Source organism: Nicotiana sylvestris, chromosome 8 (assembly GCF_000393655.2).
Source record: "Nicotiana sylvestris chromosome 8, ASM39365v2, whole genome shotgun sequence".
Taxonomy (NCBI): domain Eukaryota; kingdom Viridiplantae; phylum Streptophyta; class Magnoliopsida; order Solanales; family Solanaceae; genus Nicotiana; species Nicotiana sylvestris.
Window position 1 is genome coordinate 225,001,927 of NC_091064.1, and position 21,248 is coordinate 225,023,174.

At 34.9% G+C, this 21,248-nt stretch overlaps 1 protein-coding gene across 1 annotated transcript; it reads right to left on the minus strand.

Annotated features, from left to right (window-relative positions):
- Positions 1–4,400: 4,400 nt before the first annotated feature.
- On the minus strand, positions 4,401–6,203 carry LOC104211534 (photosynthetic NDH subunit of subcomplex B 3, chloroplastic). Its single transcript, XM_009760603.2, has 6 exons — positions 5,886–6,203; positions 5,426–5,536; positions 5,248–5,304; positions 4,886–4,954; positions 4,683–4,745; positions 4,401–4,603 (listed from the first exon to the last, which is right to left on the minus strand). The coding sequence occupies exons 1-6, from the start codon at positions 6,087–6,089 to the stop codon at positions 4,514–4,516; spliced, it is 594 nt and encodes a 197-aa protein (XP_009758905.1). The 5' UTR covers positions 6,090–6,203; the 3' UTR covers positions 4,401–4,513.
- Positions 6,204–21,248: the final 15,045 nt, after the last annotated feature.

Sequence of the window (21,248 nt, forward strand, 5' to 3'; positions counted from 1 at the left end):
GTGGTCGAAACTCGAGGTTCGGACCAAAACCCGGTTACTCATTCCCTCATGAATCCAAATATATGATTTGTTTTTAAATCGGACCCCAAATTGAGGTCCAACTTCTCAATTTGTAGAAAACCTAGGTTTTACCCAAAACACCCAATTTTCCCCATGAAAATCTTTGATTTGAAGTTGAAATTATGTTAAAAGATATTAAGGAATAAAGAAATTAAGTTAGAAATCATTTACCAATCGTTTTGAAGAAGAAAAGTTATTTGAAAAATCACCTCTTAGGTTTTGGATTTTTGGATAGTGGAAAAATGACTAAAAATTCCGAATTTATACATTTTTCTGGGGGCTGGCGGGGACCGCACAGAAATGCACCGCGGCCGCGCCGAGGGAGGGGAGAAGTGGGCTCTCTCTGAACCCACCCGGCGCGGACTGCACTGATTTAGTGCGCGGCCGCGCTGGTCGACCCTCTGAACCCCACCACGCGGACCGCACAGAAAAGCACCGCGGCCGCGTGGCTGCTAGCGCGGACCGCGCGGAAATGGCCGCAGTCGCGCTGGGCCTGCAACATCTGAACTTGTATATATTTTTTTTCTAAGTCTAAGACCTTTCGGGCCCCATTCAAAACTCACCCGAGCCCTCGGGACTCCAAACCAAACATGCACACAACCTTAAAAATATCTTACGGACTTACTCGTGCGATCAAATCGCCAAAATAACATCATATACATAGGGACAAGCCTCAAACACATGATTTTCTTTCTTCAACTTTCATAACTCAAATTCTCCATTTTTAGTCCAAAACACGTCATATGGCGTCCGTTTTTAGCCAAACTTTACAGATAGTGCTTAACACATATTTAAGACTTGTACCGGGCGTCGGAACCAAAATACGAGCCCGATACCTATATTTTCTAACCCCTTTTTCATTTCAAATTTTCATATCAAATTTCAGAAAAACAATTTCTTTCAAAAATTTATTTCTCGGGCTTGGGACCTCAGAATTTGATTCCGGGCACACGCACAAGTCCCATATTTTTATACGGACCCTCCGGGACCGTCGAATCACAGGTCCGAGTCCGTTTACCCAAAATGTTGACCGAAGTCAACATTATGCATATTAATACCAAAATTCATCAAATGTTTCACATAATTCACATATTCTAACATCAAAACTTTCCGGCTACGCGCCCGAACTACGACGCCAATCGAGGCAACTAAAGGCGAGGTTTTCAAGGCCTCGAAAGCGCGAAACAAGGAAGAGCTACGGTGATGACCCTTCGGGTCGTCACAATTCGTACTGATAACGGTGGTAAATATTGTGGACCATTTGACGAATACTGCAAGCAATAGGGTATCAGACACCAGAAGACTCCTCCTAAGACTCATCAGCTTAATGGTTTAGCAGAAAGGATAAACATGACCTTGATGGAAAGAGTCAGATGTTTTCTTTCTGAAGCAAAGTTGTCGAATTTCATTTGGGGTGAGGCTTTGTTGACCGCCGCACATGTTATTAATCTATCCCCTGCGGTTGCTTTTCAAAGTGATGTTCCAAATAGAGTTTGGTATGTCAAGGATGTTTCCTATGACCACTTGAAAGTATTTGGTTGCAAAGCTTTTGTACATGTGCCTAAAGATGAGAGGTCAAAATTAAATGCTAAGACAAGGCAGTGCATCTTCATTGGTTATGAACTTGATGAGTTTGGTTACAGGCTATATGATCCAATTGAGAAGAAGGCCGTGAGAAGCCGTGATGTTATCTTCGTGGAGGATCAAACCATTAAAGATATTAACAAAGCGGAGAAGCTAAAATCTCCAAGTTCTGAACGTTTAGTTAATTTTGATCAAGTTCCTCATACAAATGCGAATGACGTTGGTGGGCTCAATGATGATGGTGATACCCAGAACCACATTCCAGATCAACATATTGATAGTGATGGTGATAACAATGCTAATGTTGATGAGGTAGATACTCCTACTTACGAAGTTGTGGACGAGTTAGATATTCCACTCAGGAGGTCTTCTAGACCTCGTACTCATTCCTCCCATTATTCACCCAATGAGTATGTATTACTCACTAATGGGGGAGAACCTGAATATTATGCGGAGGCCATAGAAGACGAGCACAAGGATCAATGGATTGAAGTCGTGCAAGATGAGATGAAATCTCTGCATGAGAACCATACTTATGAGTTGGTGAAATTGCCTAAGGGCATGAGAGCTTTGAAAAACAAGTGGGTGTTCAAAGTTAAAGCGGAAGAACATAGTTTGAAGCCTAGATACAAAGCTAGATTGGTTGTCAAGGGATTTGATCAAAGGAAAGGTATTGATTTTGACGGAATATTTTCTCCTGTCATGAAAATGTCCTCCATTCGGACAATTCTTGGTTTGACTGTCAGTCTTGATTTAGAGATTGAGCAGATGGATGTGAAGACTGCTTTTCTTTACGGTGACTTAGAAGAGGAGATTTATATGGAACAACCTGAAGGCTTCAAAGCAAAAGGTAAAGAAAATCTTGTATGCAAACTTAAGAAGAGTCTATATGGATTGAAGCAAGCTCCCAGACAGCGGTACAAGAAGTTTGAGTTTGTTGTGGGGGAGCAAGGCTACAAGAAAACTTCTTCAGATCACTATGTGTTTGTACAAAGATTTTATGATGATGATTTTATCATCTTCTTGCTATATATGGATGATATATTGATTGTGGGTAGGAATGCTTCCGAGATTGACGAGTTGAAGAAACAGTTGAATAAGTCTTTTGCAATGAAAGACTTGGGTCATGCTAAGCAGATTTTAGGCATGAGAACTACTCGTTCGAGAAATGAAAGAAAGCTTTACTTGTCACAGGAGAAGTACATAGAACGTGTACTGGAGCGCTTCAATATGAAAAGTGCTAAGTTGGTTCGCACACTCCTTCCTGGTCATCTGAAGTTGAGCAAGAAGATGTGTTCTACAACAATGGAGGAAAAAGAGAGAATGGCCCTATTCCTCTGCCGTCGGAAGTTTGATGTATGCAATGGTATGCACTCGACCAGATATTGCTCATGCAGCCGGTGTTGTTAGTAGATTCCTTGAAAATCCTGGAAAGGAACATTGGGAAGCAGTCAAGTGGTTACTCAGGTACCTAAGAGGTACTGTAGGAGATTGCTTGTGTTTTGGAGGATCTTATTCAATCTTTAAGGGCTACATGGATGCTGATATGGCAGGTGATCTTGATAATCGTAAATCTACTACGGGATACCTGTTCACATTTTCAGGGGGAGCTATCTCATGGAAGTCGAAGTTGCAGAAGTGTGTTGCACTCTCTACAACTGAAGTGGAGTATATTGCCACTACAGAAGCTAGCAAGGAGATGGTATGGGTAAAGCGGTTTCTTCAAGAGCTGAAATTACATCAAAAGGAGTATGTCATCTATTGTGATAGTCAAAGTGCAATAGACTTGAGCAAGAACTCCATATACCATGCAAGAACAAAACATATAGATGTGAGATATCATTGAATTCGTGAGCACGTGGAGAATGAATCTTTACAGGTCAAAAAGATTCACACGAGTTAAAATCCTGCGGATATGCTAACCAAGGTAGTACCAAGAGACAAGTTCGAGCTTTGCAAATAACTTGTCGGCATGCGCTCAAACTAGAATTTATGGTGTTACCTCCTTCAGGCGAATAGGACTGGAGGGAGAGATTTGTAGGGTCCATCCCATAAATCAAGGAAGATAATTTTCTTTCTTTGATTGGTAGCTACCATTTTTTCTTTTGCACTGTCAAATATGGTAGGCTGCAGAAGAAAAAGAAGTCAAGTTTGGTAGGCATAGTAAATCTGCAGGAGAGAAAAATGTCAAACATAGTAGGCGTGAGAGAGTGAGGTTCTGCCTATAAAAGGAGAGCTTCGACTCTCATTTCTACACACCAAAATCTCAGACAATACATCTGAGTGAGAGAAAGCAAGGTATTTCATAGACTATAAGAAAATAGTCTGTGAAGAAAAATAGAGTGTGAGAGATATTGTAGTGAGGTAGAAAAAGCAAAAGAGTGTTCTTTCTTTTGAGGTTGTAGTGATCTTAGGAGTATTTGTACTCGTTACTACACAGTGTAAAATTCCTCGTTGTATTGTTATCAGTTGCTCTTCTTGGCCGCGGTTTTTTCCCTTATTCAGAAGGGTTTCCACGTAAAATCTTGGTGTCATTATTGCTGTATTTCTATTCTTGTTGATTTAACCATAACTTAGTGTTCCACATTTATCACTAATACCGTGAATATTATTTTTACGGGGTTTATTTCCAACAATATTTAGTGCTGAGAAAAATAGAGAGGGGAAAGTTTTCTTTAACTTGGTCCATTTTAAGAAAAAGAAGGGGTGGTAACATTATACTTATACAGAATGAAGTTCATTGAACGCAAAAGCAATTAAGAGCAGATTGTCATTCTTCCACTATTATTAGGCTATGAATAAATTGTCACATAATGCTGTAAAGCAAGATAAACGTCATCTCAGGATAAAGATAAGTATCTATTGATGCTTATTCTTTTTCTTCTTCTTCTTGAATAGGCGGTAATCCTCTGTAATTCCATTCGTGTGCTTTCCATTCAGGAAGTTGTTGAATGACCATCTGCGCAAAAGAGATTTTAGATCGTATTATCCCAATATAATTAAGCATCAAAATATATATATCCATATTTAGTCCATACCATGCCTATAGAATCAGGTTTACCAACTATTGTCTGGCAAGCTAGCCTCCAATTCTTTGGATGCTGAAATATATAACAGATCAATATATTCTAATTAAATTGATGTTAAATTAATGTCTATAAAATGGAACAAGTGTGGATAAAAAAGAAAAAGTATACTGTTGTTAAGTAGTAAAACTGCTTAAGAAATGAATATTTCGTACCCGTTTTAAATCTTCGTGATTGTTCTCCTTGTCAGTACGAGGGTTTAGTAGCTCCTTTCCTTCAACAACCTGATCAATATTAATACAGGTACTATAAGATATATACTTTAAAACAATATGGGATATATAGGGACATAATAATCAAAGATTAAGGCAAGCCGGTAACTAATAAAACGTCTACGACCTAATGAAGGGTAGTCCAGTACACTAAGCTTCCGTTATGAGTGGAGCCCGGAAAAGGGCCGGACCACATGGGTCTATCATACGTAGCCTTACCCTGCATTTATGCAAGAGGTTGTTCCCACGGCTCGAACCCGTGACCTCCTATCTACGACCTAATGAGATGTATGTATATGGCTCACCTCAACCAAACATGTCCCACAAGTTCCTCCTCCTCCACAATTAAGCAAAGGTCTCGCCTTAATTAATTCATGAAAAAAAATAAACATATATAATTAATAAGAACGAGTGCAAAAGAATACAAGTACGAGGAAAAAAAACAGAATGAATGAAGTTTAGATGATATATAAATGTACATACATAAGGTCCATATAACTCCACATTAGCATCCAACATTATGTCTCTAAGTTTTTGACCACCACAAGCTTTGCGAAGCTGCACGTCTGGTGTCCCATCTGGTAGTAATACTGACTGAACAAAGAATACATATATATATATATATATATGTACCACCACTATTAATTAATTAATTAATTAATTAATACTCACTCAATAAGTATATATTTGTAATTTTTTTGGTTTCTCACCCGGTGTCCGGTATCCACATTGGGACCCGACTAAATCCGGATTCACGCCGGGAAGTCCCACATTGGGGGTAAAACGCTCCCTAACAAAGGCGACTCCATACCCAGGGGCTCGAACTCGAGACCTCTGATTAAGGATGAAGGAGTACTTACCACTCCACCACAACCCTTATTGGTTATATATTTGCATTCATTAGCAACACAAATACAAATTCTACTTAGTACGTAGTACTCACGCTGACAAATGCAAATTTCACAGAAGCAGCTTCTTCATCTTCCTGTGGTGCTACAACACTTGTCTTTTCTGGAACAGTACCAACTGCTCTGATTTTCGTTCTACCAAAACTCAGGCTCGGAGAAGCTATCTTCTTGTTTTTGAAAATAGACGATCGAGATACGGAAGCTAAGGCGCCAGAGGAGTATATTTCAATTGCCTTCATTTTTCTAATAATATTGATATGGATATTGAAAATAAAGGAGGAGTTGCACTTTTCCAGATACACTCTGGCTCAGCTAGTGGTACATTCATAAATCCCAAAGGATAGGGAAACCATGTGTATTTTCTTTTTTTATGTAAAATGTTGCGGGTGGCTCTCCTTTATCTTATCCATTGGTGAAGTCTGAAATGGAAAGCCCAAATTTGGACTACAAACCTCCCAGCTAGAAGGATGAAAATTGGACGGGCAACCAGTTTTAAGACTGGTAATTTAAAAATAGCTAGCGTTTGCATTAAAAAATAGCTACTCCCTTCGTTCCAGTTTATGTGAACTTATTTCCTTTTTGGTCCGTTCTAAAAAAGAATGACCTCTTTCTAAACTTGGAAACAATTTAGCTTAAACTTCCAATTCTATCCTTAATGAGAAGATTTTATAACCACACAAATATTATGGACCCCTTTTTGACTTGTTTAGGACCATAAATTTAAAAAGTCTTCATTTTTTCTTAAACTCTGTGCCTAGTCAAATAAGTTCACATAAATTGAAATGGAAGGAGTACTATTTTGCCGCAACAGGGATTGGTCCAACATAATATACTGGAGATCGGTGCACCTGTGTATGAACTTCCAGCATATTATATTGGAACTCTAACACGCGAAAAGTTCCAGCATAATATATTGGAGATTGGGACACTTGTGTATGAACTTCCAGCATATTATACTGGACCGGTATATTATACTGGAACTCCAGTATAATATGCTGGAATTCCAGTATACTTATGCTGAAACTCCAGTATATTATGCTGGAGTATTTTCTGAATTTTAAACAGTATTTTTGTTCAGATTTATCTTTATAGAAAAAGTGACTAAATTTCAATTATTTTTAAAATTGTGACTATTTTTAAATGATCACTTATAAATTTGGCTATTTATTAATTTCTCCCCGACTAGAAGGCTGCCACGGGCTACCCATTCAAATTTGAGAAATGACGTAGGAGTCAGAAAAATTCCAAATTAAACATGTTGGTTTTATTTGATTTGTCCTTCTAGAAGATCTGTTGCATAATCCAATCATCCAATATACTCCTACTAGTAGGCATAGTATCTTCGGCCAGTGCAATGAATGATGAATCACCCTCTTTAAACTACTCCCTCAATTTACTTTTACTTCAGCATATTTTAACTTTTCACGTTCCTTAAAAAATAATAAATGAAGTATATAATTTATCATGACACTCATATTAATTGAACGAATATCAGGTATAATATACTGGAAGTTCATACACAAATGCTCCAATCTCCCGTAAAAATAAAAAAAAAAATTAGTATATATGCCAAATAAAAGTGAACGGATGGAGTATTTCTTTTCCTAATTACAACATTTCTCACTTTGATCGTCCCGCAAACGACAAAAGAACACCTAATAAAGACAAAATTAACAGAGCAACTTAGAGGGATTTAGGGGCTGTCAATTTCTGCTAATTAAGTTGTTCTGTGTAATACGGAGTAATTACAGCTTTGCCAATAATAGTTATTGGCATTCTTGTAAAATGAATTCTTGTCATCATCGTTTTCACTGCATAAAAGAATATAATTTTAAATACGTAAAATGTTTCGAGTCTTTTGCTTAGTAATAGTAGTAGTTAGTTTAAACAAGAATCGCCAAACAATATACACGATACTTTTCGTGTAAATATTTTGTTGTTAAAATGTATACAAATATTTGGGGACTTACATGTTTTCGTCATCATGTTTAAACTCTAACTATTTTTATTCGTTTTTTTAATAATCTAATAAAGTGAAACCAGGACATTCAAATTATATTTTCCATTTTGTTTAATTTAGTAACTAACTAGATAGTCAACAACATTTTTCTTAATCGTGATCTTCTTTATTTCTCCTTGTTTATTTCCTTTAAGTTTAGAAATGAGTTTATTCAATCAAAATGTAATGACATCGGTTCGTTAGAAGAAATGTATCAGTTTTGAAATTTATGTTTGTTAAATTTAAATAAAAATAAACTTGTAACACATTAAAATGCTTCCTTATTATACAATGTGAGCGGTCAGTATTTGTCTTCAATCGTCTATAATCTAAGGCCTTGTTTTTTTTTTTTTAAAAATTAAAACGTCTGAATCTGAATACACATCTGAATATCAAAATGTGTATTAAGATTAAGACATCTGAATTTGAATACACATCTGAATATATTAAGATATGTATTAAGATCTGAATACTAAATAATTAAGATTGTTTGATTTTTAACATCTGAATGTATAAAATTTATCTTTATTTGAAAATTAATAAACATAAAATTCAAATGAAATACTAATTAATCTAATATTCTATCAATAAAATATATAGGTTTTTAAAATATGATAGTTGGTGGTGGTGATAGCTAACGGGTGAATGTTGACTAGAGACGGTGGTTGGTGGTAGTTTTGGTTGATGGTGGTGGTTCATGCTAGTAGCTAGTAGTGATTGGTAGTGGTGTCGATTATGATTGAGGATAGTGGTAGTGGGTGGTGATAGTTAATAATGACGGGTGGTGGTAGTAGTTGCGACTGAGGAAGGTGGTGGGTGGGTGGTGGTAGATTATAATAATGGGCGGTATCGACTTTGGTTGTTAATGGTGATGTGATGGTCAGTTGTGGTAGTTGAGGTGGATGAGTGTTGATTGTGGGTGAGAATGATGGTGGTCGAAGTGGTGGGGGATAGTGGGTGGTGATGGTCGATAATGATGGCGGTTATTATTGAGGATGATGGTGGCATGGTGGTGCTGGAGGTGGTGGTTGTGGGGGTAGTGGTGGTAGTTGAGTAAGATGGTCGTGGCGGCATAGTGGTAGTTGATAATGGTAGGCGATGGCGGCAGTTAATAATGAATATGTTATATTATTTTAATGAAATTAAGTTTCTGTTATATATCTTAATCATACAGATATATTCAGACATATTAAGTGATTCTGAAGTAAAAAAAACAAACACACTTAATGATTAAGATCTGAATATTTAAGATTCAAACTTTAAAATCAAACGTGCTTAATATTTGAGGTCTGAATTATTAAGATTCGGATCTCCGATAAGTGCAAACAAATGAAGCCCGAAAAGCATCTAGAATGAATAGTAAATAATTAAATTAAATTCAAAGGAATAATGATGTGCTTTTCCTCTATTTGTTGATAGGGGAAAGCTTTTGTTTTAAGCTTCCCTTTTCTGACCAGTTGTCTCCGTATACGAAGTGATGGGCTTCCTCTTCCATGCCATTGAATTGCCGAAATTCATGACTGCGGCATTCTTGGTTAGCGTTTGGTGCCATCTCAAATGCATGGTCATTGTTGCCCTCACTCGCCTTGGTCTCTACAAACCTCCTCCTGAAGACGACGACGCCGATTCCAATAGCTATAACCCCAACAGTTACATTCTCCTATTAGACGGCACTTGCCCTTCCCTCGTCACCGTTCCAATCGAGGTCGCCACCGCCGCCGTCAAGCTCAAAGTTCCCGTACTCCTCTACCGCGATTACCTCCTCCTCCGCCGCCGTGGAAACGAATTGGTAAAGGGATGTTCGATCTGCCTTGAATCCATGGAGCTGGAGGATGAGGTCAGAGAACTCATCACCTGCACCCATGTCTTCCACCGAGGATGTCTTGATACTTGGGTGAACGATGGACACGTCACCTGTCCCTTGTGCAGATCTATGTTGCTTCCACCTAAGTTAAGTTCTTTCCGATGTTGTCGAAATCCCGATACTCCGCCGCCGCTGTCGGAGTTGGCCGATCCCCCATTGATTTCTAGTTCTAGTTAGTTGACTGTCGTTCGTTGGATTTTGTCTCACATGCATCTACGGCGGACGATGCTCGTCAGCTTGTGTTTCTACTGTACTTATATTCGTAACAAAAGAACTTGGTTATGTACGCATCATATGAAAAGTATTCTGGCCAGTATATCTGTTCGTTCCGTTATAATGTATATAACTTGTTTGATCGGTTGAAGACTTTTGGAATTTATATTTCTAAACAAGTGAAAAGTAAACCCAGTATATTTGTGTGGTTATAAAAGTTTATCATTAAGGATAGAATTGTAAGTTTAAGCTAAATTATTATCAAATTTAGAAAGGGGTCATTCTTTTTAATCGTACAAAAAAAAAAGGTTCACGTAACTTGAACAAAGGGAGTAACTCTTTATGTTAAACTAGTATTACTACCCGCGCGATGCGCTGACAAATCATTTCAAATTGTGATATATGTTGTTTGAATCATGTACAAATAACCTTAAAATATATATATCTCAGATAAAAATTATATAACATGAGAATTTAATTATGAAGCAGGATATGAAATTATTGATCAAATCTCGTAGTAGACAACCAATCTTTTTAACATATATTTGTACAAATAACCTTAAAATATATATATCTCAAATAAAAATTATATAACATGAGAATTTAGTTATGAAGCAGGATATGAAATTATTGATCAAATCTCGTAGTAGTCAACCAATCTTTTTAACATATATTTGTAGCAACCTAACCCCTTGATTTTAGTACTTGCATTTCGTTTTGTTGTCGATATTAAAGAATACTAAACATGTCATATTGTGATTTGTCTTGTTCGAGCACATTAGATCATATTATTTTAACAAAATTCTTACAATCACTTTATTTTTATCAGGAAGTCGAATATGTCTTATTCATCACATCATTTTTACGTAAATTCTTTTTTTTTGTTCTTTTCTTATAGTTATTGTATTATTTAATATTTCATATTATTATTCCATTATATAACTTTTTGTTAGCTTATAATTAAATTAATGTCTTGCTTATTATCCTTTTAATAGTATGTGATAAAAATAAATATTTTATTCTCGAAATTTGATATATTTTTATGCTTTTATCCTATTATTCATAATATTTTAATCATTTAAATTTGTCAGTAATATTTTTAAATATAATTAATTATTTTATTTTATCTATATTAAAATTAATTTAAAGTATAAGTATTCTCACACTACCTCTATTTTCTTTTTAATATACATTCTCTTTCCTACTTTAAATGTTAATTAGTTTTATATTAATATTTTACTTATAACCAAAATAATGTCATATTTTGTTTTAAATTGTAACTTTTGATTAGTCTAAAATATTAATACATAACTTATTTGATTATCATGTTCCAAACGTATTGAGTTCTCTTATAATTAATATTTTCAAAAAAAAAAAACTCATCTCAAATTCAAATAATTCTTATCATTTTATTTTCTAAACTGGACCGCATTTTCAAATAATTATGCTATGCATTCAAACTCAAACTAAATGCACTCGATTCAGATATTAATCACAGAAAATATTTTCTTAATTGTTTGAACATATTATATCTAAATGTTGTAGTGATATTTTCACTGTCATTTTACTTCTTTACATTGTAGTGATATTTTCATTGTAGTGATTATCATGTTCCAAACGTATTGAGTTCTCTTATAATTAATATTTTCAAAAAAAAAAACTCATCTCAAATTCAAATAATTCTTATCATTTTATTTTCTAAACTGGACCGTATTTTCAAATAATTATGCTATGCATTCAAACTCAAACTAAATGCACTCGATTCAGATATTAATCACAGAAAATATTTTCTTAATTGTTTGAACATATTATATCTAAATGTTGTAGTGATATTTTCACTGTCATTTTACTTCTTTACATAATTTTTTTTCTTTTTTAGTTTTAAGATACAAATTTAATTTTTGTAAATTACCTATATTAGAAATTTATTTTATAATTTATAATTTATTTTTTATTATTATTTTATTTTTCATAAATAAGACTTCAATTTCGTGGTATTATTCATAATTTGAGCATTCGCATCGTAGTTTTAAGAACTTTCTAATAAAAAAATTCAAACAATCTTTTCTTTTCATTTCTACTAGTAAATTTCTAATAAGTTAACATAATTTTCCTATTTTTTTAATCTAATATATAGTCTTATTACGTTTTATGTGGCTTTTCATTAACTCAAAACTTTATTTAATATCACTCTCAACTACTTTTCTTTAATAATATAAGATAAATATATAAATTTTTTAATTATAAAATAAATATTTATTTTGTTTCAAAAATATTGCTCGAAAATTTTAAATTATTTAAAATTTAATAATATTTTAAGTATTGTATATTTACTTTATTTTATTTTCTAAACTGATGATTTATAAATGTCCTTACATTATCTCTAATTTATTTTTATTGTTCAATATTTTTAGTTTTTTATTTTACTATTAGACTTGAGTTATGTAGACTTATATTATGACTTTTCTTATCATAATATAAAAACTTTCTCATCTCAAATTTAAATAAGTTTTACACTTTTTCCTATGATAAAAAATCATAGTTTTTTTCTATTTATTCTTTATTATTGATTTTATATTATTCAATACCTAATATATTAGCCTGTTTGAATTTAATATCTATTTTTACCACACTCATTCTAATATAATATAGATAAAAATTAAAATACTTTCTCATCTCAAATTCAAATAATTTTTATCATTCTATTTTCTTAATTGGACCATATTTTCAAAAAAATTATGGTATGCTTTCAAACTTAAACTAACTAAACTCAATTCAAATATTAATTATAGAAAAAAAATTTCTTAATTGTTTGAACACATTATATCTAAATGTTGCAGTAATATTTACGTATAAAATATTCGTTTGCACGATTTATCAATATTAATATGAATTTATTTTTCTTGTTATTAAAATATCTTTTGTTGATTATTTAATTTGTCTCTTACCTTATAATTAATTTGTTTACTCGATGGAAGATCTTATTTTGCTGCTTGAATTAATTTAGTTTTTAAACTCAATAAATCTTTAATCTCTTAAGTAATTTTTAGTTTTGTTTTATATTTTAACTTACTCCAAAGTATAAATAGTTATAGGTTATCTCAATTTACGTCTTTATATATATATATATATATATATATAGTTTCTTTATATTTTTTTTTCTATTATAGTTTTTAATTAATTTTTCACCTCCATATTTCTGGCTAACATAGAAGAAAATGGATTAATATATAGATATAAATATAGATATTGATACAAATATACATATAAATTTAAATATAGATATATAGATTAGATTTGTCTAGATCTATTTGGATTATGTATAAGATTCATTAAACTACCTCCATTAATTATGTTTCTATATATAATATGATTAATATATTAAAAACTATAAGCAGCAAAACCCTAATTAAAAGAGATTCTTAGTAGTATTTTCTTATATAGATCAGTGCCAACTCTAATATAAACTATTATAAAAATCAATTATTAAGTAGATACACAATTTTGGAGGATTTTCAAAAGGAAAAAAATATTTAATACTAATTTCTTAGGTAAATAAGCGACATCTCTAATATGCAATTCATAAAAAAATCAATTATTAAGTATATACACAAATCTGAAGAATGTTCGAAAGGAAAAGGTATTAATATTATTTTCTTATATAATCAGTCATAGTTCTAATATACCATTCATAAAAAAGTATTCAATTATTAATCAGGGAAAAATTCTAGAGAATGTTTCTTCAAAAGGAAAAGATATTTAGTAATATCTTTATGCAGTTTATAAATTTTATTTTAATTATTAATTAGATTAGCTACACAATTCTGGAGAATATTCAAAAGAAAAAGGTATTTAATATTATTTCCTTATATAACTCGGTGACAACTCTAGCAATTATTTAACAAAAAAAACAATTAGTAATTAGATACAAAATTCTAGAGAAATCTTCAAAAGGAAAAGATATTTAGTACTATTTAGTTATACAATTCGGTGACAACTTTATGCAATTCAAAAAATTCAATTATTAATTAGTAATAACTTTTATTAATGTTATGAAAATAGAATCCAAAAAATTAAATAATTATTATTTCAACTTAAAATCAATGTGCAAGATAGAAAATTAAAATTTAATCGATTCTTTCTCAAAAAAGGATACCTACCATAATTGAATTATACACAAAATTTAATTAAAGATACTTATATTAATGTATATTGTACACAAATAATGTCAAATCCAAAGCTTGTACTAAACAAAGAATTATTATTTCAACTTAAAATTAATATGTAAGATACAAAACAAAAATTTAATTGATTTTTCTCAAAAAAAGGATACCAACTATAACTGAATTATACACAAAAAACTTAATTAAAGATACCTACATTAATGTATATTGTACCCAAATAAGGTGAGATACAATGCTTGATCAATTAAAAAATACTTCATCAATCTTTAATTGTTTCCATTGTCACACCTCCTTTTTCCGCCTCCGCGGGGGGTGAAGGAGTTTTTTCCAATTAAATGACAATCGAAACGAGATTTGTTTATTTATTTCAGAGTCGCCACTTGAGAGATTTAGGGTGTCCCAAGTCACCAATTTAATCCCGAATCGAGGAAAAGAATGACTCCATATTACAGTCTGCGAACCAGAAATCCGGATAAGGAATTCTGTTAACCCGGGAGAAGGTGCTAGGCATTCCCGAGTTCCGTGGTTCTAGCACGGTCGCTCAACTGTCATATTCGGCTTGTTTATTTGATTTTATACAATTATGCGTTCTTATGCAAGTTTTAACTCTTTGCCGCTTTTATTATTATATTTTTAAAAGAATGTGAACATCGTTTAAAAACATGTCTTTGGATTGCGTCACATGAAATGCACCCGCAATCCGGAACACAGTTTTATTCAATGTTTTGGGATTTGGATTTGGGTCGCATGAAATGCGCACCCGAGTTTAAGAAGGTAAGATTAATTAAATCGCGCCTAAAGAGTCTAACGCGTTATTGTCTTTGGGGAAGGCAGTGAAATTCACTAAACAGTCCATCCCAAATTCTAAGTATTTATTATGACCAATTATTGAGGGCCCCGCAATTTGCATTTTTATTTGGCGAGGCTCGTCTCATTATTTTTTAAAAGGATAATCTTAGCATGACTATATTTTCTATTTTTTGTTTTCTAAAATAAATGAAGATAAGGTCCTACTTTATTTACATACTTTCGAGTTATTATAGTTAAGTTTCGAAAGTGAGTTGTTTAAAGAGTTTACATGGTAACGCATGTAACATTATACATACAGACAATAAAAGAAAGAAAAGACTACATTAAATTACAACTTCAAATCTTTCTCATTTTTTGCATTAATGCTTCGAGTGGCTTACAAGATGAACCAGTGTATCAGTTTGTGTACCTGGTATTTGGAAAGCAAGGAAAGAAGATGAAGATCAGTAGAAGCAGTAGTAGTGCAAATACACATCAACAGCAACAACCCAACAACAACAAATTTGAACCAGATTCAAGGCCCAGAAAACTTTGAAGAAAAAACAAACAACTCAATAGAACAAACCCAAAAGTTTGTAAACAAACTAAACAACAACAACCCACGCGTGTATTAAACTTGAAAACTAAAACACGTTTCTCACTTTGTTTGTTTTTTTGTTTTCTCTTTTTAAACTCTCCAACACTCTCTTAGGATTTTCAGAATGTCTTCCTCTCTTTCTAAGTAAGACTTTCCAGTTCAAGTCTTTTCTCTCCTCTCAAGTCTTGAAGCTCAAGTGTAAAAGTCCCGTTTTGTAAAAGTCTTTTTTTCGTTCCAGTCCTAAAAACTCCCCCTAAGAATGTGTCAAATGACTCTATTTATAACAAGACTCTTGTCTTGAATTCCCAACCCGAAATATTCCCCAATGGCATGCTTTGTCCCCACTAATTAATGTTTTCTTTATTTTAAACCTTGTCCCCCATGCCTACATGCTTTTGTCCCCCACTACATTAAATAAATATATCAACCCAACCCATTACATCTTGTCCCCCATGCCTAACATAAACAATTACAATATTCCCCCCACTCCCACTATATTGTGTCTTGTCCCCCATTATATTAAACAATTATTACAAACCCCACCCCATTACATCTTGTCCCCCATGCTTAACATAAAGAATTATTCAAAATATTCAATTACCAAACTACCCCTCCGACCTTATTGCAATTACCATTTTACCCCTGAACGTACTGCAATTTACCAAACTACCCCATCAGCTATAACCAATTCACCTAATCAATCTCAACCAAAATATAGCCAATATGACCAATTTCTAAACAAATTCAACAACAAATCATATGAACACAGATGAATCATACAACTTCAAATTAATGGAAATAAATTAACCATATTGGGAACCAATCCTGGTTAACTTAGACCAAAAATGGATGAGCAAGGAAACAACAATATTAACAACACAATACATGATTCAAACTAAATCAACAAATCAAAAACCAAAACATAAACTCACATTAAATCACTGGATTAAAAAGGAACTTCAAACAAAGATGAACATGAATTAAATCTATTTTAAACAACAAAACATGACGGATTCAAACGATTTAAACTAACACTCTTCTATACTAAATCCTTTTAAAATTAACAGAACAAACTAAAGACAAAATTCATTGAACTTCAACTTAAAACTAACCGGAGCGGAACGACGATAAATTTGAACAAAACAAATCTGCCCGGAAAGAATTATCGTGCCAAAATAACATCGACGCCGAAGACGACCATGAATGGACGACCAAAGAAGTTGGTCGTTTGGTTTCTTTCGAAAATGAGGCAGTGGCAACCCGTCAAAGAAGATGGATGAAGCGAACGACAACAGAAGTCCGGAGCAACGACATTTGCTGTTGCTGCGTCGCCTGGAGGTCGTCTGGGCAGTGATGGAGATGAGGGAGCAGCTAGGGCAGCCATGGGAGCTCGGGCTCGAGTTCGACGAAGATGAAGGCACAAGCAGCGGGAAGAAGAAGCAGAAGCAGCTTGGCCATGGCAATCGTGATGCAGTGGTGACACTGCTGGTGGAGCTCGACGGAGAAGCAGCAGCAACACTGCTGGAGGAGCCATGGCTGCTCGTCGTAGCTGGACGCGGGCAGCAGCAACGACGAGGAAGCAGCAGCGACGAGGGTCGTTTGGACGCGACGACGATGGTGGAGCTGCTGGGAGACATTGTTGCTTGTCATGGCTGCTCGCTCATAGCTGCTTGGGGCTGCTTGAGGTCGTCCATGACTGGACGTGGTGGAGAAGACGACGAAGAAAAAGGCAAGGTGCTAGGGTGCTGTTCGTCGATGAAGGCAGCCATGGGAGGTCGAGCTCGAGCTCGACGACGAAGAAGAAAGCAGCCTGCTTGGCTTTTGGTTTGGAGCTCTGTGTGTGTGTTTGTGTCGAAGAAGATGATGCAAGGGCAGCCATGGATGGGGCGTGAGGAAGCTTGGAGAAGATGGAGAGAAAAGGGGGGGGGGCGGATGGTTTTTTGGTTTAGGTTTAGAAAATGAAATGAAGATTAGGAGGGGTTAGGTCATTTGGGGTTATGGGGCGGACCGGGTCGACCCGGTTTGAAGTGGACCGGGTCATGGGAAGGTTGGGTATTTTTGGGCTTGTAGCTTGAATTTGAAGAAGAGCCCAATTCCGATTTTCTTTATATTTTTGCTCTCTTTTCTTCTTTTATTTTTCTAAAACTAAATTCTAAAAATCCTTAAATTATTATTAAGTTATAAAAGCGCAAATTAACTCCCAATAACAATTAACGCACAATTAAGTAATAATTAAGCATAAAATTGTACATTTGGACATTAAATGCTAAAAATGCAAAAGATGCCTATTTTTTGTAATTTTAAATTTTTGTAAAACAAACTTAATTACTAACAATTGTAGAATTAAATCCTACATGCAAATTGCGGCATATTTTTGTATTTTTTTTATTAATTTAACAAATAAACATGCACAGACAAATTCAAATAATTATCCAAAAATGTCACAAAAATTCTCAAAATTGCGCACCAAGGAAAATCATTTTATTTTGAATTTTTTGGGAGTAATTCTCATATAGGGCAAAAATCACGTGCTTACAGCTGCCCTCTTTGCCCGAAGACACGAAGGGTTTTCGTACAAAGATAAAGTGAGCGATTTTTGCCCATCCGAGTACTCCGTGTGAAGCATTTTTTTGGAAAAGATTTAACCGAACCTTTGCTTCAAAGGTTTCCTACTTATCCCTGGCTAGAGGGGAGTCATGTTAATGTAGTTCGGGAAGTTTTGGTAGCTGGGACTGCCGTGGGACTGCAAGGTTACTGTTGTTGCATGCTATTACCACTGCTTATCGATCTCCTTGTTACACCGTGCTTAAAAGAAAACAAGAAGCTAGGCTAGACTGCAATTTGTTCTTGTTGCCTTGCTTTCTTGTCGGCTTGTGTTTCTTTCGATGCTTTTCTTCCGAGACTTTGGGGATGACACTGGCCCTTTGCTTTTCTGAATACCAGTTTTCATCATTTTGTTCGGTCCGCTGGGGACATGGCTTTCTTCATTAAGATTTTCGGCGGTTCCTCTAGGGATACGACTTTCTTCATCAGATTTGTTATGCTGGGCATAATTTAATGTTCACAAGCCGCTTCTTTTAAGACGCGCCTTTTCTTCCTTTTGGCTCATGCGCTTGAATTTGTGCTGGGACCTCTTGTTGCAACCTTCTGCTTCCCGGTGCTGGGGATTTTTATTGTTTCCTGTTGGGGATTCCTATTGTAACCTTCTACCTTCCAGTGGGTTACTGATTTTAAAATATGCAGTATAAGACTGAAAAGTATTCCTCTCGTTATACAGGTGGGCGCCTGACTTCAACAAACAACTTTGAAAAATAAAACGTCTCTCCTCTCTTCAGGCGGGCTCCTGACTTCAACAACAACTTTTGAAAATAAACGTCTTTCCTCTCTTCAGGCGGGCTCCTGACTTCAATAACAATTTTAAAAATAAAACGTCTGTCCTCTCTTCAGGCGGGCTCCTGACTTCAACAAACAACTTTGAAAATAAAACGCCTTTCCTCTCTTCAGGCGGGCTCCTGACTTCAATAACAACTTTAAAATAAAAATGTCATTCCTTTCTTTAGGCTGACGAAATTTCAACAACTTTTAAAAATAAAACGTCTTTCCTCTCTTCAGGCGGGCTCCTGACCTCAACAACAACTTTGAAAAATAAAACGTCTTTCCTCTCTTCAGGCGGGCTCCTGACTTCAATAACAACTTTAAAATAAAAATGCCATTCCTTTCTTTAGGCTGGCGAAATTTCAACAACTTTTAAAAATAAAACGTCATTCCTCTCTTCAGGCGGGTTCTTGACTTCAATAACAACTTTAAAATAAAAATGCCATTCCTTTCTTTAGGCTGACGAAATTTCAACAACTTTTAAAAATAAAATGTCATTCCTCTCTTCAGGCGGGCTCCTGATTTCAACAACAACTTTAAAAGATGTCATTCCTCTCTTCAGGCGGGCTCCTGATTTCAACAACAACTTTAAAAATAAAACGCCTTTCCTCTCTTCAGGCGGGCTCCTGACTTCAACAAACAACTGTGAAAATAAAATGTCATTCCTTTCTTTAGGCTGGCGAGATTTCAACAACTTTTAAAAAATAAAACGCCTTTCCTCTCTTCAGGCGGGTTCCTGACTTCAACAACTTTGAAAAATAAAACGTCTTTCCTCTCTTCAGGCGGGCTCCTGATTTCAACAACAACCTTGAAAAATAAACGTCTTTCCTCTCTTCAGGCGGGCTCCTGATTTCAACAAACAACTCTGAAAATAAAACGTCTTTCCTCTCTTCAAGCGGGCTCCTGACTTCAACAAACAACTTTGAAAATAAAACGCCTTTCCCCTCTTCAGGCGGGCTCCTGACTTCATTAACAACTTTAAAATAAAAATGCCATTCCTTTCTTTAGGCTGGTGAAGTTTCAACAACTTTGAAAAATAAAACGTCTTTCCTCTTTTCAGGCGGGCTCCTGATTTCAACAACAACCTTGAAAAATAAACGTCTTTCCTCTCTACAGGCGGGCTCCTGATTTCAACAAATAACTCTGAAAATAAAACGCCTTTCCTCTCTTCAAGCGGGCTCCTGACTTCAACAAACAACTTTGAAAATAAAACGCCTTTCCTCTCTTCAGGCGGGCTCCTGACTTCAATAACAACTTTAAAATAAAAATGTCATTCCTTTCTTTAGGCTGGCGAAGTTTCAACAACTTTTAAAAATAAAACGACATTCCTCTCTTCAGGCGGGCTCCTGACTTCAACAACATTGAAAATAAAATGTCATTCCTTTCTCTAGTTTGGCGAGATTTTAACAACTTTTAAAAATAAAATGCCTTTCCTCTCTTCAGGCGGGCTCCTGATTTCAACAACAACTTTAAAAATAAAACGCCTTTCCTCTCTTCAGGCGGGCTCCTGACTTCAACAAACAAATCTGAAAATAAAACGCCTTTCCTCTCTTCAGGCGGGCTCCTGACTTCAACAAACAACTTTGAAAATAAAACGTCTTTCCTCTCTTCAGGCGGGCTCCTGACTTCAATAACAACTTTAATAAATTCCATTCCTTTCTTTAGGCTGGCGAAATTTCAACAACTTTAAAAAATAAAACGTCATTCCTCTCTTCAGGCGGGCTCCTGATTTCAACAACAACTTTGAAAATGAAACATCTTTCCTCTCTTCAGGCGGGCTCCTGACTTCAATAACAACTTTAAAATAAAAATGCCATTCCTTTCTTTAGGCTGGCGAAATTTCAACAACTTTTAAAAATAAAACGCCTTTCCTCTCTTCAGGCGGGCTCCTGACTTCAACAACTTTGAAAAATAAAATGTCATTCCTTTCTTTAGGTTGGCGAGATTTCAACAACTTTTAAAAATAAAACGCCTTCTGCTCTTCAGGGGGGCTCCTGACTTCAACAACTTTGAAAATAAAATCCTATTTGAGGGTGGATGAACCCAAAATATCCTATTCGAGGGCGGATGAACCCAAAATATCCTATTTGAGGGCGGATGAACCCAAAATATCCTATTCGAGGGCGGATGAACCCAAAATATCCTCAAAACTTGAAAATGTCTTACCTCAAAACTTGCTGGGGATTATTTTTTGCTGGGTATGAATTTTCCTTTTCTTCCTGACCCACTCTGGATTGTCTGACCCTCTTGAAACTTGGTCGAAATTCTGTCGAGGATGCTTCTATATCTCGATGATCCACTGGGGATAACACTGCGAACTGCTGAGTAACCCTGCTGGGGATAACACTGCTGAGGATAACTCTGCTGAGTAAATAT